Genomic DNA, 25,328 nt, shown 5'->3' on the forward strand with positions numbered 1-25,328 from the left:
GCCTAATAAAAGGAACAATATTGATACATATTCAGTGATACAGATACGTTGGGGGCTAAAGCACATAACTGGTAATCAGAAGGTCAGTGGTTTGAGCCCCACAACCACCACCATTGTGTCCTTGAGCAAGACACTTAACTCCAGGTTGCTCTGGGGGGGATTGTCCCTGTAATAAGTGCACTGTAAGTCGCTTTGATAAAAGTGTCTGCCAAAAGTAAAATGTAAATGTAAATATTCATTTAAATACATATTTAACATGAAGTTACTGTAACATCTTAGCAGTGTACACTACACCATGCCAGCAAAAAATGATATACATGTTGTAAGTTAATGTGGGACTATAATTACAACAGTACCTATTTTAATGGAAAAAACATTCATACAAAGGGGGACATTTAGCCTTAGATAGTAACACTTAATAAAATAACTAGTAGAGGCCCTTTGTTGACTCAGGTGCTTATGAGGCACAGTGAAAAATGTATGGGCACAGAACAGAAGTGTTGTTTATTGTATTCTGTTTGTTGTACATGTACAAGTAGGACCGAAGTAAGAACTTCATAAAAGAATTATGAAAAATAAGATTCGTCATGCATGAGAAAGGGCATAAGTTCAGGAAATGTTCTCTAATTATCTGTATAATGTTTGTTAATATAATTGATGGAAGTTATTTCACTGCATTTTTATTGGAGATGTCTCTATGCTGTAATGTACAAATACCAACAGTGCTCTAGACAGAGAACCATGCTGGTGGAACAGCGACTGGGTGACAAATCGCCTATTTACTGCATTATATAGTAAACAGATAGAGTGTGTCCTCTTACCGTATAGATCTAAGACAGCTAATATTTCACAAGCAGTGTTTTAGACCCAATAAACATGGCAGTTAGCTGATCAAACTTAGTTTCGTTAACAGTCTCTGATCCAACTTAGTTTCGCCAGTATACACGCAGGCTATATGCTAAGTAGTGCTTGCTATTTGAGTAAACCAACCTGCAGTATGCTGTTTTTCTAAGCAAAAGCGCCACTCTTCACCACATTGGTAACTTAACGTATCAGAATTGGTTCTATATCCCAAAATAACAACATTAAACACTATTAAGTCTTCCCCTTTCTTATCTTAAATCATAAAATAACATTTCATTTCAAAATGTTTAATCACCACATCCAGTCGAACTACATATCCCCTGCCCATGTTAATGAACCGATTTGATTGGTTAGCATTCACCCTACATAATGTTACCTACTACAGTGCACAATTTAAAGAATTACATATACATAAAGAATTTGTTGTGTAGGTAACAAATAATTTTATTTAATTAATCAGACAACCAGAATGTCCCCATTTTTTTCAGTGCTGTTTTGTTCATTAAAATCTGGTTCCCCGTCTGTCGCTCTCTCCACGTTGTGTCGGAGAAGCGACACTAGGGGTCTCTCTTGAGCGCCGAATATGCCTCTGATCCATTGAAAAAAGGCCAATGAGAAGTTGGCAGTCAGTATTTGCATACCCCGCCCCCGGACATACGGGTATAAATGCGAGGCAAATACTAGAGTTCATTCAGAAATTTTCTTCGGAGCCGATGGTTGTGCATGCTGTTCGCGTGAGATCACACCAGTTCCTGTATTCCTCTGACGCTCTGCATGCTGTTGGATTGAGGGCGCATTACAGCGGCGATTTCTCCTTCTTGCACGGCAGTGCAATTGCCCCTGGGCGCTTTGACAGTGCAGAAACCCAACTCTAAGAGAGTTGTTTAAGAGAGTGATTTTCTCTAAAAGAGCAATACACAGCGGCGTTGAACGTCCTTTTCAGGACGCGTCTTTTTAAAGATGTGTTTCCGCCTCTGTGTAGTTTCCGGATGCGGTCGATTTCTCCCACCTCCTACGGTCATAAAAACTGTCTGGCATACCTGGGTTGCGAATACACGCAGGCAGCATTTTTATGAATGGTCTATGTTTTCAGTGCGAGAACATAGCCATGACAGCATTGCGGTCGTAGGCTTTTTCTTGTAGTGAGAGAAAGCCACTTCAGCCGCCCCCCACACCTCGCCTCTTTCCCACGGAATTGGGGCAGGCGCCGCGGGCGATGAAGGTGATTTGGGGATAAAGACGGGCTGTGTTCACCGGGTACCCACCCCCGCGAGCCTCCTGCCTCCTCGGTACGCTTGCTGGCTTCCGTCCGAGCTCGGGATGAGCGTTTTCTCTCCAATAAGGTTATGTTCTCAGTGCGAGAACATAGCTGTTGCAGCATTGCGGTCATAGGCTTTCTTTTGTCATGAGAGAAAGCCACTTCAGCCACCCCCCGCACCTCGCCTCTTTCCCACGGGATTGGGGCACGCGCCGCGGGCGATGAAGGTGATTTGGGGATAAAGACAGTCTGTGTTCGCCGGGTACCCCCCCGCGAACCACCCGCCTCCCCAGCACGCTTGCTTGCTCCCATCTGCTCGGGATGAGTGCGGCCCGCTTCACGGCCGGCCTGCCGGTCCCTTGAGCTCCCGGGATTGGATGACGATAATCACCGCTGCATCGGAGAGCGTTACAGCGGCGTCTGATGCTGATGACTCGTCTGCACCGCCACCTTCAGGTCTGCGCGCCCAGTCTGAGCCTGATGCACAGAGGTCCGATATGCTTCCCCGGGTACAGCGAGCGCGAGGTTGGACCAGAAAATCCCGTTCCCCTCCCCCTCACGGCTACTTGTTTGGTTCCACGGGCATGTGCGCCGCTCACAGCACGCCCCACCCCGGTTCCTTTCTTCCCGGACGTGCATGACGAGCTGAGCAAGCCAAGCTTCCTCGCTCCTCCGCTCTCACTACCATCGGCGGTAGAGCGGTCCCAGACCACTCCCCCCCTGCACGCCATGGCCCCCCCCTGCAGTCCACCGGGTCAAGGCTTCAAAAATTTGCACTTGGGTAGTCCTGTTCTTGACGTGCTGCAGAAACTGCACTCGAACACGCGATGGCCCCCCTTGTGGTCCGGAAACTCAACACATGGACTGGACCTGGTCGCAGTAGAGGAGGTAGACAAAGCACGCTTTCTCAAACGCTCCCGTCTCCCAGCTCTGTCCATTCGGCGACACCACCTGACGACTCTACCCAGCAGCCCTCAGTGGTGAAGAAACAGACGGAGGCTATTTCACACATCCTGCCCTGCCGCAAACGTGCCGCCAGGGGCCATGCCCTGTCTGCTTGCCGAGGGCGTCCTCTTGTGGCTTTCAAGAAAGAAAGAAAATCGGTGCTCCGCCTCAACAAACATGGGCCCAGCTCTCCGCCCTGGCGTCCAGCTCCCCGCAGAAGATGGACGCCCCCTCATCTCACGGACCCCCTCGAGGACCCGGAAGGCTCCCAGGCGCTCCTGAGATGACCGACCCAGAGACTGAGACGTTAGCTCCGGAGCTGGTAAGACCACTCCATTCCCCGGTGGAGGGCCGGGAGGAGAATCTTTTGTTGAATTAATTTCATTTGCCACACCCCCTGCGGTACTCACATTCTCAATAATCGAGCTATTTCCTTTTTTGTCTCTGGGTCACCTGGCTCACAAATGCCGTTCTCACGGCACTCTGCCGCCAGGCCTCAACAGTCCCGGCACGCTGAACGCGGCCCCAGATCCGCCTTCAGCCCCACGACTGTTCCCCGGCGGCCGGTTCTGACGAGTCCAGAGGACGCCACTAAAGGACCTCCTCCTCAGTCACCAACCCGCCCTCTGCCGGATGTCCGGAGCAAGGTAAGTGCTTTGAGTCTTTTCTCAGCACCAGAGCCTCGGGACGCGTCCGCGCCTCCCGACAGCGTACTACCTGCTCCACCTCGCTGCGAAGCCCTGCCGGGTACGTCAAAAATAACCGTCCCTTTGGTGCCCCTAGCACGGAGATTGGATGCGTGGCTTTCACTTCCCAACCCGTATCGCTGGCTGGCCCGGACCATCCGACTCGGTTACGCAATTCAGTTTGCCAGGCCCCCGCCCATTCACGGGCGTCCGCTTTACCGCAGTGCACGGCCAACATGCCAAATTCCTGCGCGCGGAGATTGCTACTCTCTTACTCAAAGACGCGATAGAGCCTGTCCCTCCAACCGAAATGAAGAAGGGTTTCTACAGCCCTTACTTCATTGTACCCAAGAAAGGCGGCGGCTAACGACCAATCTTGGACCTGCGAGTTTTCAATCGAGCGCTGCTCAAACTCCCGTTCAAAATGCTCACGCACAAATGCATCTTGACAAGCGTCCAACACCTAGATTGGTTCGCAGCGGTAGACCTGAAGGACGCGTACTTCCACGTCTCAATCTTGCCGCGACACCGACCTTTTCTACGGTTCACGTTCGCCGGCCAGGCGTTCCAGTACAAAGTCCTCCCCTTCGGCATGTCTCTGTCCCCTCGCGTCTTCACGAAAGTCGCAGAGGCAGCTCTTGCCCCGCTCCGAGAAGCTGGCATCAGCATACTCAACTACCTCGACGACTGGCTCATATTGGCCCACTCCCGAGAGTTACTATGCGCTCACAGAGACCAGGTGCTCAGGCACCTCAGCCGCTTGGGGCTTCAGGTCAACCGAGAAAAGAGCAAGCTCACCCCGGTCCAGAGCATCTCCTTTCTCGGCATGGAGTTAGACTCAGTCTCAATGTCCGCACGTCTCACCAACGAGCGTGCGCAGTCGGTGCTGAAATGCCTCGCCAAATTCAGGCCAGGCACAACGGTCCCTTTAAAACTGTTCCAGAGGCTCCTGGGGCATATAGCATCCTCCGCCGTGACCACGCCGCTGGGGTTGATGCATATGAGACCGATTCAGCACTGGCTTCAGACTCGAGTCCCGAGACGAGCATGGCGCCACGGCACGCACCGTGTGACGATCACCCACGCCTGCCGAAAAACACTACAACCCTGGACAGACCTCTGCTTTCTACGGGCAGGAGTGCCCCTGCAGCAGGTGTCCCGACGCGTCCTGGTCACTACCGACGCCTCCAGATTGGGTTGGGGCGCCGTGTGCAAAGGGCACGCAGCCGCGGGCCGTTGGAGAGGGGCCCCGCTGCGCTGGCATATCAATTGCCTAGAGTTGTTGACTGTCTTCTTTGCCCTGCGGCGGTTTCTCCCGTTAATTCGAGACAAACACGTCCTAATCAGGTCAGACAGCACCACTGCGGTAGTGTACATAAATCGCCAAGGCGGCGTACGCTCCCGCCACATGTCACGACTCGCCCGTCGTCTCCTCCTTTGGAGCCAGCAGCGACTCCGGTTGCTGCGTGCCACTCACATCCCCGGCAAGCTCAATGTGGTAGCGGACGCACTGTCACGACAGAGCTTACCCAGTGGAAAGTGGAGTCTCCACCCCCAGTCGGTCCAGCTGATTTGGGAACGGTTCGGCAGAGCGCAGGTAGACCTGCTTGCCTCCCAAGAGACCTCCCACTGCCCGCTCTGGTACGGCCGAACAGAGGCTCCCCTTGGGACAGACGCGCTGGCGCACAGCTGGCCCGCGAGGCTACGCAAGTATGCTTTTCCCCCAGTGAGCCTTCTTGCACAGGTGCTGTGCAAGGTCAGGGAGGATGAGGAACAAGTCACACTAGTGGCTCCCTACTGGCCCAACCGGGCCTGGTTCTCGGACCTCGTGCTCCTCGCGACAGCCCCTCCCTGGCGGATTCCCCTGAGGAAGGACCTTCTTTCTCAGGGGCAGGGCACGCTCTGGCATCCGCATCCAGACCTCTGGAAACTCCACGTCTGGTCCCTGGATGGGACGCGGAAGATCTAGCCGGTCTACCACCTACCGTCGTAGACACGATCAACCAAGCCAGAGCCCCTTCTACCAGGCAGCTTTACGCCCAGAAGTGGCGCCTGTTCGCAGATTGGTGTTCTTCCAGGGCCCGAAGACCCACAGAGGTGCGCAATTAGGTCAGTGCTCTTATTCCTGCAGGAGAGGCTGGAGGGGAGGCTGTCCCCTTCCACCCTAAAGGTGTATGTCGCTGCTATCGCGGCTCACCACAACGCAGTAGACGGTAAGTCTCTTGGTAAGCACGACTTAATCATCAGGTTCCTAAGAGGCGCCCGGAGGTTAAATCCCTCCCGGCCAAGCCTGTTCCCCTCCTGGGACCTCTCGGTAGTCCTCGCGGGCCTCCAGAGACCTCCCTTCGAGCTGCTAGAATCAGTTGGGCTCAGGGCCCTCTCCCTTAAGACGGCCCTGCTGATCGCGCTCGCTTCCATCAAGAGGGTCGGGGACCTGCAAGCGTTCTCTGTCAGCGACACTTGCCTGGAGTTCGGTCCGGCAGACACTCATGTGATCCTAAGACCGCGACCGGGCTATGTGCCCAAGGTTCCTACCACGCCCTTCAGAGACCAGGTAGTGAACCTGCAAGCGTTGCCCCGGGAGGAGGCAGACCCAGCCCCTTCGTTGCTGTGTCCGGTACGTGCTTTGCGTACCTACCTGGACCGCACGCAGAGCTTCAGACGCTCTGAGCAGCTCTTCAGCCGCTTTGGGGGACAGCGGAAAGGAAACGCTGTCTCCAAACAGAGGCTTTCCCACTGGGTTGTAGATGCCATTTCATTGGCTTATCACACCCAGGCCGTGCCCCCACCCTTGCAGGTCCGAGCTCACTCGACAAGGAGTGTTGCGTCCTCGTGGGCACTGGCTAAGGGTACCTCCCTGGCAGACATTTGTAGAGCAGCGGGTTGGGCGACACCCAACACCTTTGCGAGATACTACAATCTCAGGGTTGAGTCAGTTTCATCCCGTGTTTTCTCAGGTCCGAGCCAGTAGAACTCGGTAACACGCTGATGGGCTGGCCGGGTGAATCGCTTGCGTATACGCCCTTTCCCTCGCTTGAGGTAAAACAGTGCGTCTTTTTTCCCAGGAGACTCCACTCAACGTGAATCCCTGGTTGATTCCTCCCTAGCCCTCATGGGTCCGCAGTTCGGCGGAGGAACTTGCCGACCCAAGCCACTGCGGGTACCCTGATGGCTACCCTGTACTGGTATAGGTGCTCCACAGAGTAAGGGCCTCCTACGCGGACTCCCCCTGTGTGTATTTTCTGCGATACGGTACCCTTACGAGCAGACCCGCTTTTTCCTTGGGTAAGTTTCGGCTGCCCCCCGGTCGCCATGTGTAGCAACTCCACCCTCGCTGAGGCTGGATCTGCCACCGCGCCACTTCCACGTGTCGCCTAAGAACACATGTGACGTATTCACCACCATACCTCCCCAGTTGGGCAGGGGTGGTCTCCGCGGGTCTTTCCCCCCCTGAAAATAGGGGAAAATGGGTAAGACCCCCTTCCCTCAATGCATGTAAGGGCCCCGGCGGTCTATTGCTCTATGCAAGAAACATAGAGAGAAAAGAGGCCCAGCCAGGCTTGGCCCGTTCCCAGGTTGGCAAGCGTCGCCTTGTTCCACTGCCTAGGGTAACCAAAAGGATCCCGACGACTTTTCTGGGGCATTGGGGAAGGGTACGTGTCCTGGCACAGCTGGTCGTTTGGCACGTAACAAATACCTGCCCGCTCCTGTGTCAGCAGAACACGTACACGGCTCAGCGCATGGCGGATTTAAATTGGACCCCTAGTGTCGCTTCTCCGACACAACGTGGAGAGAGCGACAGACGGGGAACGTCTAGGTTACGGATGTAACCTCCGTTCCCTGATGGAGGGAAGGAGACGTTGTGTCTTCCCGGCCACGTCGCTGAGCCGAACCGCTGTAGTGGCCAGAACCATTTCCGGCTCCTACTCTAGTATTTGCCTCGCCTTTATACCCGTATGTCCGGGGGCGGGGTATGCAAATACTGACGGCCAACTTCTCATTGGCCTTTTTTCAATGGATCAGAGGCATATTCGGCGCTCAAGAGAGACCCCTAGTGTCGCTTCTCCGACACAACGTCTCGTTCCCTCCATCAGGGAACGGAGGTTACATCCGTAACCTAGACGTTTAGGTGCTACTAAGTGCCTCAAACTAATTCTGAATATCTTTTAAACATTTGAAGCCACAGACCTGGTGAAATTCTGTTAATTTACAGTTAACAAGAATTCACAATACCAAACCGGTACCTATTAAACATGATTTCACTTCTCGGACTGATACACCCCTGTGCATAACGGTTCTTGGAAATTGCTTTGCAGTAAGGAAGTCTGATTGGAGCTTGTGATTTTCAATATGCTTTCTAGTTGTGTGTGCAATGTGCATCAGCTGGTCAGTGAACAGCGACCCGAGGGAGTGCTTTTGTGTCATTTCTGTAGCACAAAACCGACTGTCAACCCCAGTTTATACTTGCTAATGGATGTAGCACTTAAGAACTCTCTGGTGGCTTGAAGAAAGAAGGGCTTACATTTGAAAGTTACATTTAGCATTGTTTATTATCACCTCCTGTATTTTTGATGAGCTCTGTTGCGAATTTAGCCATCATTTTCATATGGTTTGCCAGTTCTGGTTTCCATATTTGGTCTTTGAAGACAACAGCAAATGCATTTGAGTAATCATCATGCTGTTCTTCTGTCTAGATTGATTGTTTGTGATTGTTAGTCAGCTAAATGCAGCATGTGTAAACAACTAAAAGTCATGCTGAGTATGTGTACTGACATTGGTGCTCTGGTTAATCACTGATGGTATGATATATGACCAGACTACATAAGCTCAGCTGTCTTATTCATAAACACTAAAACAGTTTATGCAATAAGATTTTAAGTTGTATAACATTTAAGAGTTTATATCAATGCTGTGTACCTATGTGTGTTCTTAGATGGTGGAACAAAGAAGCTACGCAGCACTATCAGGCGGAGCACAGAGACAGGTATTGCTGTGGAGATGAGGAACCGTGTCACACGGCAGGGCAGTAAGGATTCGACAGATGGCAGCACCAACAGCAACAGCTCAGAGGGAACGTGAGTGTGATGAGTAGCCCCCATCATATTCAGCACCATCATCTGCCAACATGCCAGACATGCAACCTGCATATATATCCTTTAGAAATAAACACATCCAAATGTTTTCATATCTGGTTGAATCTCACAAAAACATAATCAAAATTATATTTCACATTAAAATGACCATTTAAATGTTTGGATTGTGACATTTCCCTGACAATTAAGCCCATTTCACCTGAAATTCACAGGACTGTAATGTGTGTTCGTTTCTTTGATTTTGTCATTTCCATTATTCTCATTGGTGATTCTCAATAATGTAATGCAATTGTTTTTTATGCTTTTTTTGTTATTGTGTACTACTAGGATGTATTACAGTAAAGGAATCACTCTACTGTGAGGATTTTTTTGTTTAAATCAGCATAACTTAAATCTAGTACAACAAAAACTACCATGACGTATACAGTGGCAAGAAACTGGTATTAGCTGGTTTTCTGCATTAATTGGTCATAAGCCACCCAGACATCATCTTGTAAGATATCTTGATAAATTTGGGAGTTCATTTTTCCCTCCATGATGGCAAGTCGTCCAGCCCCCAAAGCAATAAAGTAGCCACAAATCATGATGCTCCCTCCTCCTTACTTCACCGGTGGGACGATCTTTTCAAGTTGGTATGCGGTGCCATTTTTACGCATATGTTCTTTCCAAACAATTCAACCTTAGTTTCATCAGTCCACAAAACATATTCCCAGTAGCATTGTGGAATGTTAAGGTGGTATTTGGCAAACTTCAGGCATGCAGCAATGTTTTTGTTGAAATGACACGGCTTCCTTCGTGGTGTTCCTTCTTGCCATAGACACCATGCCTGTTTGATGTTTTCTGTATAGTAGACTCATGAACAGAGATGTTAACCAGTTTCAGTGATTCCTTCTTCAGCTGTCACTCTAGGATTCTTTTTTTACATTGAGCATTCTGAGGTGTGCCCTTTGTGTCATCTTGGCTGGACGGCCACTTCTAGGGAGAGTAGACACAGTAATAAATCGTCTCCATTTATAAACAGTTTGTCTAACTTTGGACAGATGAATATCTAAGCTCTTTGAGATAACTTTGTAACCCTTTCCAACTCGATGCAAAGCAACAATTCTTGAATTTATTCTCACAGGTCTTCTTAAATCTCTTTTTTTTTTTGCGAGGCATGGTCCACGTCATTAGATTCTTCTTGTGAATAGCAAACTCAAATTGTTGGAGTGTTGGGAGTTTTTTTATACTAACCAAAACCTTCAATCTTGTTTCATTCATTGGATGTCAGGTTTGTCAACTCCTGACACTATTTAGCTTTTGTTGACATCATTAGCCCACAGGGTTCACATACTTTTTCCAACCATGCTGTGAATTTTTGAATGATGTATTCAATATGTACAACAACAATACAATAATGTGTGTGTTATTAGTTAAAACAGATTGTGTTTGTTCATTATTGTAACTTAGATGCAGATCAAACCAGATTTTAAGACAAATTTATTCATAGATGCAGAATATCCAAAGGGTGCACATACTTTTTCTTGCCACTGTAAGTACTTAATACTGTAGTTCGTAGATTTTTTTTATTTTTATTTAAATCAGCATATATATAAAAAGCAGTATAACAAACACCTCCATAATGTATTAATACTTTACAATATACATAATATTTCATATTACAGTACTGGTAATAATTTGTACGTTACGTTAGACCACTAATATTTGGGTCAGGGGTCTTTAAATGTGCTTAATTGTCAGAAAAATATCACAGTGAAAAATTTGTAATGGCACTACAAATAGACTTCTGTATGTAATATATATATATATAAATTCTTTTTAAGTTTTGAGTTTTTGAGATTCACTCGTGCACATTACACATGCTAAACTCTGCCTGTAATGTGACAAGTTTTCACATTATATGATGAGATAATTAGTCCCACATTACTAAAAATTGCAGCTGGGAAAAAGAAAACATTATTATGGAAACCAGATACATTAGTTGGTAAATCTATTGATCATCTTATCTAGTGAATCTATCATCTATAGAATATAGTTTTCCTCTCTGGTGTATTGTAGGTTCATCTTCCCCACCACTCGTCTGGGCCCTGAGAGCCAATTCAGTGACTTCCTGGATGGTCTTGGCCCCGCCCAGATAGTGGGGCGTCAGACATTAGCCACTCCTCCAATGGGTAAGATATTAGCTGTGTTCTGAAAGGAATACTAACATACTGCTTACTGCATTGTATACTAAACCTAGTATCTGAAACAGTACACATTATGTAACGATAAATATTTGATTGTTGTCAAATTACATCATTACATGCATCATCCAATAATCATCTTGGCATTAAAAATTGTAGGTACATTTTCAATTGATTGAAAATCAGTACATTTTGTAGCTGAATTCTGAGTAGACCAAAGTTATTGAATTATTTGATATTGTTTTCTCAAGGCAGAAGCACTATGTGTCTTGCTCTGTGCCTCCACCTGCTGTTTATTGATACCATTGCAAGATGTCTGTGCAGAAACAGAAGAGACTTTTATCTAGCCATTTGGTTTTCTCTGTGTAGGTGATGTTTACGTTGGTGTGGTGGATAGAGGTGGTCAATTAGAAATTGAGATCACACAGGCCCGAGGCTTGACACCTAAACCAGGGTCAAAGAACATTCAAGGTAAGCTAAGATCAAACAATATTTTTTGGGGTATGTTTTGGAGTATATTTGTATCCTGTGTTTAAAGGTGCGGTCACACTACAATTCCAACTCTATTCACTCCTATTCTATCGCATCCAAATGCTGCAAACTCATGTAAAGCATAACGAAAGTTTAGGTTGGTGAGTTTGACCTGCGAATCTGTATGATGAGAGGACTTGTGACCAATAGAAATCCAGTACAACAAAACTCTTGAATCAGTTCAAAGAATATATATTTCATGTACAGTATACATGTTTTAATGTAGTTGACAATATATTTGAACACTTTAAATATAGTATTATTTGTTATAAGTGATAAGTTTGTCTGAAAAAAAATTGCATGTTCAAAACCTATTGTGACCTTAAGGAATTATCTGCCCCTATAAGGCCACATAATGTTTCATAATCTGATGTTTCTTTCTATATTAGCAACGTATGTGAAGGTGTATGTCCTGGAGAATGGAATGTGTCTCTCTAAGAAGAAAACCAAAGTGGTGAAGAAAACCCTGGATCCAACATTCCAGCAATCCCTGATGTTTGATGAGAGTCCTCAGGGGAAAGTGTTACAGGTATTACACACATCCTCAACAAACAGAAAATAATACACTAACATCTAAGTTTATCATTACCCTTCTGAAAAGATTAGCTTGCATTTCTGGGTTGTTCCAGGCTGGTTTATGGGTGAATTTCTCAAAACCTGTTAAGAACATGTCAGTGTCATATTTCCCCCGAATCAAAAATAGGTTATAGCTATAATATTAAAGCTGGAGTGAGTTACTTTTTAATGCTAAAGTTTTCTCCTACCCCAGTTTAACATGCAGAGACAACTGTAATTAAACCATTCATAGGATAATTTTCTCGAAAACTGTAAACACTCAGTATTTTTTGCACTAAAAACATTGATGTGTTTGTTTTGAGTGACCCGCTTAGACCAGCACCAACAACGTTACTCAACAAATGATGTGTGTTGGGGGCAGGGCTGAACTGTTAATCTGGCATACCGGACATTTTCCCAGTGGGCTGACACACTTTGGGGCCGATCAGAGGTGGAATGGCCATTGGGAGTACCAAGCGGGGTGGTGGGTCGGCCGCGAAACGTGCAGAATGGACCGCGATAATCTGAAATGAGCCATCGCGTTATGAAGAACGAAACACAAAACAGCGAAAGAACCGCGAAAAGGACAGCGAACACCCGCCAAATTTTGGGCCAGTTGCCATGTAAAATCCCATGCCAATTTCTCTTCCCAGTCCAGCCCTGGTTGGGGGGGCCAGACTATCTGAGAATTTGAACAACAGAAGATGTGGGGCGTATTCAGGAAGCTTTTTTGAAAAATGTATATCATATATTTATTTTTGCAATTCCGTTCAGTGGCTCTAGTGTTGCAGAAATAACATACTTCAGCTTTAAGTATTTATACATCATGATAACATTTGTTGTATTTCATTTAATTTATAAAGATTTAAATGTAAACAATCTAGGGAAATCGAAAAACTGATGTGATGTAATTTCGAAGAAAATCTGTTTTAAAAGGTGTTTTTTGAGTTAATTCCAGTGGTTCAAAACAGTTTGCCAATGCGAATGTTCAGAAAAACTTTGTTTCAGCTGTTAAATACTTGCTATTTGTAAACGTCATCAGTGGTATTGACGTATAAAAAATACATATATACATGGACAATTTTCACAAAATGCATCATACAATACAATAACAGAGGGTAACCAGAGCACATTATGACCACGTATAGCGTGTTAGCATTAGCACCATGAATGCAAAATGTAAACATGAGATGTTACACATCATCTAAAATCACATTAAATCAGAATTAAAATGACTTGATGTAATGTGGATTCTATTCATAGAATGAGTCAAGTAGTCAATGTGTTATCAATTTAATATTACATTGGTTAATGGTTTACATGTAGCAGTGTAATTGTCAAAAGTGTCAATTTTGTAAAAAATCTAAAATGTATGGGTAATTGACAAATAAGGTTGTCTAAGGTGTTAAAATGAAAAATCTTTAAAAAAAATAAATAATATATATATATATATATATATATATATATATATATATATATATATATATATTATTTATTTATTTATTTATTTATTTTAAACACTCGTTTCATGTTCTCAGAAATGTAATCTTTGTGTCCAATTTGGTTTCATACATTTCTGAAAATTATTTAAAGCATTTTTCTACAAAAATAAATAAATAAATAAAACTTTAAAGTGGTTGTGTGGTGTAACCAAGTAAAAAGCATTATAATATTTTCTTTGCAGCTTGAATACTTGAGAGTGTAACACGCACGTTTTTAGGCCCAAGGAAGGTAGGTGTGCCAGTTACCCTGGTTCTGGGCACAGTAGACTCTCAGGTATTTACCTATCTCCTGGTTAAGGCGCTCAGTCTGACCATTGGTTTGGGGGTGGTATCCCGAGGAGAAGTTTAGCTGGATGCCTAGTCTGTCGCTGAAGGCTCGCCAGAATCGAGACGTGAATTGGGTCCCTCTATCAGACGTAATCTCCTCGGGGATGCCGAAGTTCCGGAAGACGTGGTTGATCATGAGGTCGGCCAGTTGGGTTGCGTTGGGTAGTCCAGGTAGGGGAATCAAGCGGCACATCTTTGAAAACCTGTCTATCACCACTAGGATCTCCGTCCTGACCGTCGGAGGGAGGTAAGTCGGTGATGAAGTCCATGGCAATGTGGGACCACGGCCGATCGGGTATGGGCAACGGTTGGAGGAGCCCAGCGGGAAGGTGACGAGGAGTTTTGGACTGGGCACAATCTGGACAGGAAAGGACATAGTCATGGACGTCGTCCTTGAGTGAGGGCCACCAAAATCTCCTCGCGAGTAGCTCAGTGGAATGGGTGATACCCGGATGGCCAGAACAAAGGGAAGTGTGGACCCACTGCATTAGCTGAGGGCGAATAATGGTGGGTACGTACATCTTGTAGGGGGGGGTTTGAGGAGGCGCGGGCTCGTTGCCTTGAGCCTGTAGGATGGCCTCCGTCAATTCCCACCTAACGGGTGCTACGACGCACGATGTAGGGAGAATAGTCTCTGGGCCCGGAGGTTTAGAGCCGTAGCTGAAGAGCCGAGAGAGGGCGTCAGCCTTCGTTTTTTTGGAGCCTGGGCGAAAAGTCGACAGAAAAGTTAAAACGGGTGAAGAACATGGCCCACCTGGCTTGTCTGGGGTTCAACCTCTTGGCTGAGCGAATGTACTCCAGGTTCTTGTGGTCGGTGAAGACAACGAAAGGGAACTTAGAACCCTCCAACCAATGACGCCATTCCTCTAGGGCTAGCTTAATGGCCAGCAACTCTCTATTCCCGACGTCATAGTTTTGTTCGGGGGAGGACAGTTTATGGGAGTAGAAGGCACAAGGGTACAGCTTAGCGGGAGTCCCGTGTTGTTGTGAGAGTACTGCTCCCACCCCCACCTCAGAGGCGTCCACCTCTACCACGAACGGGAGAGTGGGATCGGATTGCTGGAGAACAGGGGAAGTGGTAAAAACGTCTTTTAGAGTTTGGAAGGCCTGCTGAGCGGGAGTGCTCCATGTGAGGGACTTCGGGTTGCCTCGTGTCAGAGCAGTGAGGGGTGCGGCGATCTTACCGAAGTTTCGGATGAAGCGCCTGTAGTAGTTGGCGAAACCCAGAAACCGTTGGAGCTCCTTCAGCGTCCTAGGTTCCGGCCAGAACAGGACTGTGGCAACCTTGTTGGTTTCCATCTTCATCGTTCCTGCAGACAAGACATAGTCCAGAAAGGAGATGGAGGAATGGTGAAAGGCACACTTCTCTGCCTTAACAAACAAGTCGTGCTCTCTAAGTCTCTGTAACACCCTCAAGACGTGATTGGTGTGTTCCGAGAGTGTGGAGGAGTGGATTAAAAGATCGTCTATGTAGATGACGAGGAATTGGTCCAGCATGTCTTGGAAGATCTCGTTCATGAACGACTGAAACACCGAAGGGGAGTTAGCGAGGCCGTACGGCATCACCAAGTATTCGTAGTGCCCCCTGGTGGTGATGAACGCAGTCTTCCACTCGTCCCCCTTTCGAATGCGCACGAGGTTGTATGCGCTCCTGAGGTCAAGCTTGGTGAAGATCTTGGCTTTGCTGACTTGCTCAAGGGCCGGTTGGATGAGAGGCCAGGGATAGGCAAACTTTACCGTTGCTTTATTCAAGGCACGGTAATCGATGCAGGGGCGAAGCCCGCCATCCTTCTTGTCTACGAAGAAGAAGCCTGATGCTACTGGGGAGGTGGACGGTCGTATTATGCCGAGACTGAGCGCTTCGTCGATGTAGTCCTCCATGGCCTTGGTTTCGGGCAGCGTTAAGGGGTATACTCTGCTCTTAGGGAGCGGGGACCCCGGAAGAAGATTGATGGTGCAGTCCACACTACGATGTGGAGGGAGATTAACCTGGGTCTTTTCGAACACATCGGCATAAGAGGAATACTCCGGGGGAATGGAGACCGGAGATCTCACCTCGGGGCTCTCTACAGAGGTTGAGAAGACAGGAAGGGAAATACAGTGGGACAAACAATGGTCAGTCCAGCGCAACAGCTCCCCCGCGCGCCAGGAAATATGGGGGTCGTGAAGAGATAACCAGGGGTGACCCAAAACTACTGGGTCCCTGGGTGACTGAACAATAAAAAACTGAATGGCCTCCTTGTGGAACAAGCCTACTTGGAGGGACAATGGCATGGTTCTGAAGGAAATTAATCCCGATCCGAGGGGTACCCCATCCAAAGAATTAACCTTGAGAGGTGGCACGACCGGACTAAGTGGGATACCAAGTCTTTGGACCAAGCCATCGTCCAAAAAATTCCCCGCTGCCCCGGAATCAACTAGAATCAACTAGGGCTGGGGTAGAAAAGGAGACATCATTAAAAATCAAAACAACAGGGAGGCAGACTTGTTTCTGGGTAATGCTAAGAATGACGGATGTTCTAACCTGGCTTCTGGAGAGAGAAGGCTGGGGACAGACCGGGCATGAAGCAGTACGATGACCCGGTTTGCCACAGTACAGACAGAGGCTCTGTGTCAACGTCTAGTGCGCTCTGCAGGGGTTAACAGAGCGCGACCAAGCTGCATGGGTTCAGAGTTGGAAGTGCTTTCGAGAGGTGGGGGGTGAGACGAGTTGGAGCCCACCGTACGCTCTTGGATGACTGAGGGACTACGAAAGGCACGATCGCGTAGGAGATTATCCACCGTAATGGAGAGTTGAATAGAATTCTCCAGCGACAGTGATTTTCCTCTACAGGCTAGCTCCATCTGCAGTTGACTGCTCAAACCCAGGCGGTAGACAATTAGAAGAGCGGGGTCGCTCCACCCGCTGCCAGCGGCAAGGGTGCGGAAATCAAGGGCATAATCGGCTGCGGTGCATGACGCCTGTTTAAGAAACACGAGGCGGCTGCCCACATCTCTGCTGCAGGGTGATCAAAAACCACGGCAATCTGGTGGCAGAATTGATCGTATGAAGTAAGAAGCGGGCTATCGGCCGTCCACAACGCGGTGGCCCATTGCCGTGCTTTGCCAGTGAGAAGTGAGATCAAAAAATGAATTCTCTCACTGTCAGAGCGTAAAAGGGGGTGATACTTCATATAAACACTGCACTGCATTAAAAACCCTTGGCAAGCGTCCGAAGAGCCATCAAACCTCTCGGGGGTTGAAAACTCACGGCACTCAGGAACACGTTGGGAGCATCAACGAGTTCAGGGACAGACACAGGTGGAACAGGGTTAAGCTGATCAGAAAGAGCACGTACCGTCTGTAGTATTTCTTGTATCTGCTGCCCCTGGGTTGTAAGCGCTTGATCATGTCTCCCCACGGTAGATCCTTGGGCAGAAATCGCTGCACAAATCCGCTCTAGTGAGCCTTGGAGGTTTTCCACGGAATCCATTGTGACTAAATTTTGTGGGGTTGATTATTCTGTAACACGCACAAGAAGAGATAGTCACAATGTCGGGAAAAACTGCTTTATTGGCAGAAAGGCAAAAGTACAAAGGGGCAAATCCAAAGAAGCGTAGTAAAGGGAAGCGTAAGGTCGAAGCCGGGAGATCAGAATATGACAAAGGGGCAAATCCAAAGAAGCGTAGTAAAAGGAAGCGTAAGGTCGAAGCCGGGAGATCAGAATGTAACAAACAAACAAGAGAGTAGTTTAAACAGGGGAAAGCTAGCGAAACACTAGAGCTGGCAAAGCGAAGGGGTAAACTAAACAATAACCAACAACTGTGGGGAGAAAGGGCAGGGTATAAATAGGGGAAAAGAACAGTGCAGGTGAAACTAATATTCCGGTGATTGGGAGCGAGTGTGAGAGCTAAAGGGGGCGGGGTGAACTTGGGGATTAGCGTTCGTTACAGAGAGTATAAAAAACGTAATCATTCATTTAAAAAAAAAATTCTATCACATTTTTCAAGGTAATTTTTATATATATATATATATATATATATATATATATATATATATATATATACAGGTCCTTCTCAAAAAATTAGCATATTGTGATAAAGGTCATTATTTTCCATAATGTAATGATAAAAATTAAACTTTCATATATTTTAGATTCATTGCACACCAACTGAAATATTTCAGGTCTTTTATTGTTTTAATACTGATGATTTTGGCATACAGCTCATGAAAACCCAAAATTCCTATCTCAAAAAATTAGCATATCATGAAAAGGGTCTCTAAACAAGCTATTAACCTAATCATCTGAATCAACTAATTAACTCTAAACACCTGCAAAAGATTCCTGAGGCTTTTAAAAACTCCCAGCCTGTTTCATTACTCAAAACCGCAATCATGGGTAAGACTGCCGACCTGACTGCTGTCCAGAAGGCCATCATTGACACCCTCAAGCAAGAGGGTAAGACACAGAAAGAAATTTCTGAATAAATAGGCTGTTCCCAGAGTGCTGTATCAAGGCACCTCAGTGGGAAGTCTGTGGGAAGGCAAAAGTGTGGCAAAAACGCTGCACAACGAGAAGAGGTGACCGGACCCTGAGGAAGATTGTGGAGAAGGACCCGATTCCAGACCTTGGGGGACCTGCGGAAGCAGTGGACTGAGTCTGGAGTAGAAACATCCCGCATTCCCCAGGTCAAGCCACTTTTGAACCAGAAACAGCGGCAGAAGCGCCTGACCTGGGCTACAGAGAAGCAGCACTGGACTGTTGCTCAGTGGTCCAAAGTACTTTTTCGGATGAAAGCAAATTTTGCATGTCATTAGAAATCAAGGTGCCAGAGTCTGGAGGAAGACTGGGGAGAAGGAAATGCCAAAATGCCTGAAGTCCAGTGTCAAGTACCCACAGTCAGTGATGGTCTGGGGTGCCATGTCAGTTGCTGGTGTTGGTCCACTGTGTTTTATCAAGGGCAGGGTCAATGCAGCTAGCTATCAGGAGATTTTGGAGCACTTCATGCTTCCATCTGCTGAAAAGCTTTATGGAGATGAAGATTTCATTTTTCAGCACGACCTGGCACCTGCTCACAGTGCCAAAACCACTGGTAAATGGTTTACTGACCATGGTATTACTGTGCTCAGTTGGCCTGCCAACTCTCCTGACCTGAACCCCATAGAGAATCTGTGGGATATTGTGAAGAGAAAGTTGAGAGGCATAAGACCCAACACTCTGGATGAGCTTAAGGCAGCTATCGAAGCATCCTGGGCCTCCATAACACCTCAGCAGTGCCACAGGCTGATTGCCTCCATGCCACGCCGCATTGAAGCAGTCATTTCTGCAAAAGGATTCCCGACCAAGTATTGAGTGCATAACTGAACATAATTATTTGAAGGTTGACCTTTTTTTTTTTGGTATTAAAAACACTTCTTTTATTGGTCGGATGAAATATGCTAATTTTTTGAGATAGGAATTTTGGGTTTTCATGAGCTGTATGCCAAAATCATCAGTATTAAAACAATAAAAGACCTGAAATATTTCAGTTGGTGTGCAATGAATCTAAAATATATGAAAGTTTAATTTTTATCATTACATTATGGAAAATAATGACCTTTATCACAATATGCTAATTTTTTGAGAAGGACCTGTATATATATATATATATATATATATATATATATATATATATATATATATATATATATATATATATATTTTTTTTTTTTCATTTTTGAGTCAACAATATCAAATAGTTTTCTCTGGGTTACACCACATAACTTGTGCCTTTTCATAAAAATGTCAAAATAAACATTTATTATTATTTATTTTTTTATGTAATTGTAATTTAATAGATCTGGACAAAAATTTGCATCACTTCATTGACCCTGAGGACACATGGCCATAATATGCACATGATTGTATTTTATGATGAAAAAAGTTTTTCTAGATTGCTCGCCCACTGTCACAGACCTGCATTTTTTCTACTCCAATAACCAAACAAGTACAGGAAGTTTGGACGGTTTTTGTGAAGGATGATTAGACATTGGTGTAAAGTTGTTCTACACAGTGCTTGAAGTGGACAAAAAAAGTTAAAAAAAAAAGCTAAGTGATACTCAGAGACCACTTTTGTTCACAACATGTGTATAAATAAATACATTTGTTGGTTATATGGCAGGGTCTTCAACTACTGTACTTTCGACAAACATTTTTTCCATTATAACTAACATGTTAACACGAAAAACAGACATTTTCATTATAACTAACATGTTAACACGAAATACAACTGTTAAATAAAACGAATCGGTTACCTAAGCGTAACCTCGGTTCTCTCTAGATGAGGGAACAAGTATTGCGTAAACTAGCTTATGCTACGGGAAAGATTAATCTTTTCTGAGATATTGAAGCCAAAAAATTATCCTTAATTTTGTATCATTTGTCAACGCAGTGCAGCAACTGCAGACCTTGAGCGGGCTAGCTAGCGAGCTCATTGGTTGCTCTGCGGCAACTGCTGCAGCCTATAGACGAACTTGGGCGAACTCGCGTCCAATGAGAGGCGTCCGCGCGCTTACTGCATCAAAGCCCGCCAAAATGGGTGTGGCTAGAGTGCATATAAGCGTAGTTCGTAGGCTGGAACCCTGGTTTTCATTGAATGAAGCAAAAGTCGCAGGCTGCTTCCGTGTTCACAATAGTTTCGAGCCGCGCTCTGAAGCGGGGAGGGCGGCGATCGAACTGTAGCAAATAGCCCTGTTTTATTGTGCTTAACACCCATTTGGATATCCCTGGGATAGCTTCCCACGCTTTGAAGCGTAACGCTAGAGGGTGAATGGCCAAATCGCCCTGATTGCTGCACACAGCGCACTGAACAGAATGTGTGAGCGCGCTTACTGTGCTTATGCATGACTGCTGGCAGACAGCAGGGACAGGCTGTTCTGTGAGTGACTTCCGATTGAGGTGAATGGGGAAAGAGTCACATCTGTTAAGTGATGCTTGAGCATAGTCACAGGCATGGGACTTACATACAGAGAAGTGTTTGCTGGCCGTGTGACAGAGCGGGCAGAGAATGGGCGCCGCGACGTATTCGTGAGCGCGTTTATTGACTCTAACACTTGAGCGGGCTGTGTCCGCTTTATGTGAGTGGGCTCTGATCGGGACACGGGAAGTGTAATGCTTGTGTGTAGAGGTGAGCACTGGATTGTGGGCACATTTTCTACACATAAGGCTGGTCGTGTGACAGAGCGGCCAGAGAAGGGGCGCGCGCACGGATTCGTGGGCGCATTTATTGACTCTAACACTCGAGCGGGCTGTGTCAGCTTTATGTGAGTGGGCTCTGATAGGAACACGGGAAGTGTAATGCTTGTGTGTAGGGGTGAACACTTGATTGTGGGCACATTTTCTACACATAAGGCATGTTTGCTTTTTACAAGATTTCTTTGGGTCGCCGTGAAAACGCGTTTGAGTGCAGGCAAGCGGGCAGTATCACCGGCTTGTTGGCTGCTGAATCCACCACTGTAGTAGCCTGAGAGAGGGGGACTGACAGGGGGCGAAGCTTTGACGGTGGTCCGGCCGCGGCGGGACTGAGCCGTCGTTTTTTCAACAAGGCTAGGAGGACTTCGGTTGCTCAGGTTTCAGCGCAACCTTAGACCGAGGCCCACGGGGGGCGGCGGTCTGCGGCGGCTGTCTGAGCGCGATCGAGGGCGGCCGCCCTGTCGACGCTGAGAAGTCTGACTTTGTTGAGCTGGGTGCTGTGAAGAGGCTCGTGCAGGAGGCTGGTCACGTGGGCGGCCTGCAGAGGAGCTAGCGCGACGTGGCAGGAAGAGGTTCATGGCTTGGGTGGCTTTCTGGACTTCTGAAAAGCGGTCAACAATGCCACTCACCGCGGAGCCGAAGAGACCGGTCGGAGAGAGCGGTGCGTTGAGGAACGTGGAGCGCTCTGCTTCTCCCATGTCGGCTAGCGTTAGCCACAGGTGTCTCTCGGTCACAGTCAGCGAGGCCATGCACTTCCCTAGAGCTTGGGCTGCAGCTTTGGTGGCGCGAAGGGCGAGGTCCGTCACGCTTCTTAGATCTGTAACAGCCTCTGGGTGCCTGCCTTTCTCATCCCACTCCCGAAGAAGGTCCGCTTGGAGGATCTGTAAGACGGCCATGGAGTGCAGAGCAGATGTGGCTTGGCCGGCGGCGGAATAGGCGCGGCCAGCATAGGCGGAAGTCGCTCTGCAGGCCTTAGACGGGAGCACTGGCTTAGACCGCCATCTCACGGAGGGCGGGCAAAGGTGTGCTGCTACCGAATCCTCGACCGGGGGGATGGAGGAGTAGCCCTTCTCAGTGGCGCCGTCCACCGAGCGAGAGGGTGGAGACGTGGGAGCGGATCCTGGCCGAGAAAGCGCGTTCCACGACTTTGCAAGCTCAGTGTGGAGTTCCGGCAGGAAGGGAGCGGCCCGGCCGCGGGTGTTGCGCGGCGACGGCTCTGAAGAAAGCAGCCGTCGAGTCTGTTGGGAGCCTGCTCAGGGGCGGTGACCACTCGAGCCCGAGGCGGTCGACGGCCTGTGTGAGGAGGCGTGTTAGTTCCCCTTCGACTCGGCGCGGGTCCTGCTGGATTCCTGGGCCGAGGAGGAGGCGTGGGAGCCTGACCACTCCTCACTGTCCGAAGCCATGATGGAACAGCCCTTATCCTCCGCCTTGTCCTCCGAGATGGCCGCAGTGCGGCCGCTGGGCGGCAACTGCGCGTCCCGGGGGGGCGGGGAGGGTGAGAGCGATGCTCGAGGGAGAGGCTCCGGCGAGGCAGTCGGTTCTATCACCGGTTCTGGCAGCCTTTGGGAGTGGCGCTTTTTCCTGCGCGGCGGAATGGAAGGCGGCTCGGCGGCTTCGGTTCTGAGCGCTTCGAGTCGAGCCCGCAGGGTCGACATCGGAAGCTCCTTGCAGAGGTCGCATCCGCCTTCAGCGAGGGCGAGCTCTGCATGCCCCAGTCCCAGGCAGAGAGCGCAGATGATGTGCGGTCTCCGGCGCTGAGAGGGGCGCGGCATGAAGCGCAAGTGGTGCGAGGCATCTTAAAAAAGATGCTCGTTACTCTTTGTGAAGTTCGTTAAGAACTAGCTTGCTCTAAAAAAGGATACGTCGCCGGATGGCGTAGCTAGCAGGATGGCTGAAGGTGGCGGAGACGGCCGGCTTCTTCGAGCGCTGTCCAAGCTTGCTAGATGCCCCTCGAACGGCGACGCGGCTTCCAGTTCAGAGATGCGAAGAGCTTCGCTGAAGAGATGAAAATCAGGGTTCCAGCCTACGAACTACGCTTATATGCACTCTAGCCACACCCATTTTGGCGGGCTTTGATGCAGTAAGCGCGCGGACGCCTCACATTGGACGCGAGTTCGCCCAAGTTCTTCTATAGGCTGCAGCAGTTGCCGCAGAGCAACCAATGAGCTCGCTAGCTAGCCCACTCAAGGTCTGCAGTTGCTGCACTGCGTTGACAAATGATACAAAATTAAGGATAATTTTTTGGCTTCAATATCTCAGAAAAGATTAATCTTTCCCGTAGCGTAAGCTAGCTTACGCAATACGAGAGAACCTCTCGTAAGAGAACACTGTTAATAATGTGCGTTTGTTTACATTAAAGTAGTCAGAGGTATTTCATTCATATTTTTAAGGTCTGGCCATAAATTCCTTTTTAATATCTGGCTAAAATCACACCCGCAAATAACCAAAAAGTTTCAAATAACTTATAATGTTGGATTATTGTTTATGAAAACAGATGAAGACCATTTAGATCTGCTAAAGTCTGTATGTTTTTGACAATATGTGGAGGCGGAGGCGTGGCCGAGCGCCGTGCTGTGGAGAGGGAAGCAGGAGTAGTGAACAGTTCGCGGAAGAATTTAATTACACGCATTTTCATGTGGATAAAACATAAAACTGCTTTTCAGCACACACACACACACACACAGACACACACAGCTTCATGTGTCACTCACACTGTTGGCCTTCCTGACCCAATGCAGAATGCACTCTTTCGAGGGGACCTCGATCAACGGAGGGGGCGCAATGTCGCTCTTGTGGTGGCCGGTGGATTCACCAACTGACATTCACAGCATGCCGCACACCACCTGTAAATCCCTGTGAATGCCACGGCCAATAGAAATGGGCTATTAGACGGTTCAGTGTCTTTTCTTGCCCTAAGTGACCTGCCATCGGATTATGCATTTCCCGACGGCTCTACGAAATGAACAATTGGTTTGTATCTTCCTTTTTCTGAGCGTCCTGAGTCACTCGATATAACCGATCTTTAATATCTGAAAAATACTGATATGCGAGTGCCATGTCTGGCTGGAGGTGTTGACCATCAATCACTCTAACTTGGTCAAAGGCATGACTAAGGGTCTTGTCTCATGACTGCTCCAAAGAAAAGTCCCCTGCTGGGAATCCCCTAAGGGCTAGGGAAGCAGAGACTTTCCCCACCCCTGGGACCTCCCATCATGGAGCTGACATAGATGGCCCTGACAGTGCCTCCCCAGCGAGCAAATAGCACACCACACACCAATATGCTTTACTGCAGGGCTCATCCACACATATTCCCCTCAATAATGATTTAAATGCTGGCCAATTTGTACCCAAAATTGGCAGATGGGTGAGAAAAGGGCTAACCGCTGCCCTTGAATAACACCCTTGAATACTCACAGATATCCGGTAGGTACCTGCTAAGTCGGGGGCAGTATGTGGCACATTGGAAATCTGGACCGACATCCCCACCTCCATCTCCGGACAATGATCTTGGAAGTGGCCTGGCTTCCCTCAGTGCAAGCACACCAACCCAAACTTTCCTCCCACACCTGCGGCCACATAATTTCCCACCTGGCACAGAGGGGGTGGTAGAATGGCCCGGAACACTCCGGGTCTGCAGAGCGGGGTTTCCGCAGGGAGGGTAGAGGATAGAGAAAAGAATTACACACCGGTCCCCGGTCATGCCGCTAGTCGGTCCTCAGCTAGCTGCACGGTGGTATTCAGCGGCGCCGGCCGATGGCACTGCACCCTTCAGTCGTCCCTTTCGGCCGCCGGCTGGGAATCAAGCACTCCCTTGATGTTGTGAACCTCCATCAGTGGCGCATCTACCTCCAACTCCCGGGTTTCGGCACCAGTGTGGCAGATCTCTACCTTCCATATGAAGGAGGAAGCGGGTGCCGGGTGAACAGTTCATGGAAGACTTTAATTACACACATTTTCACGTGGACACAACATAAAACTGCTTTTCAACACACACTTGCTGGCACACACACACCTCTGTGTCGCTCACACTGTTGGCCTTCCTGGCCCAATGCAGAATGTTCATCGGCTGCATGCATCTCTCTCTCTCTACAGCCACCGTCTCCTCTCCTTAAAAGCCCCCGTCACTCCTCACTGATTCACAAGACAGGTGTTAAGCACAGGTGGAAGTCATTCA

At 47.9% G+C, this 25,328-nt stretch overlaps 1 protein-coding gene across 1 annotated transcript in view; it reads left to right on the forward strand.

Moving 5' to 3' along the window:
- The window catches only part of LOC127620241 (regulating synaptic membrane exocytosis protein 3-like), a 101,058-nt gene that overhangs the window by 69,936 nt on the left and 5,794 nt on the right, over nucleotides 1–25,328 (forward strand). The window contains exons 3-6 of the mRNA XM_052093397.1: nucleotides 8,687–8,828; nucleotides 10,905–11,017; nucleotides 11,399–11,500; nucleotides 11,950–12,089. Coding sequence (XP_051949357.1) covers nucleotides 8,687–8,828; nucleotides 10,905–11,017; nucleotides 11,399–11,500; nucleotides 11,950–12,089 — 497 coding nt within the window. The remainder of the gene's footprint in view (nucleotides 1–8,686; nucleotides 8,829–10,904; nucleotides 11,018–11,398; nucleotides 11,501–11,949; nucleotides 12,090–25,328) is intronic.

The sequence above is a fragment of the Xyrauchen texanus genome, chromosome 26, assembly GCF_025860055.1.
Source record: "Xyrauchen texanus isolate HMW12.3.18 chromosome 26, RBS_HiC_50CHRs, whole genome shotgun sequence".
Lineage (NCBI taxonomy): Eukaryota > Metazoa > Chordata > Actinopteri > Cypriniformes > Catostomidae > Xyrauchen > Xyrauchen texanus.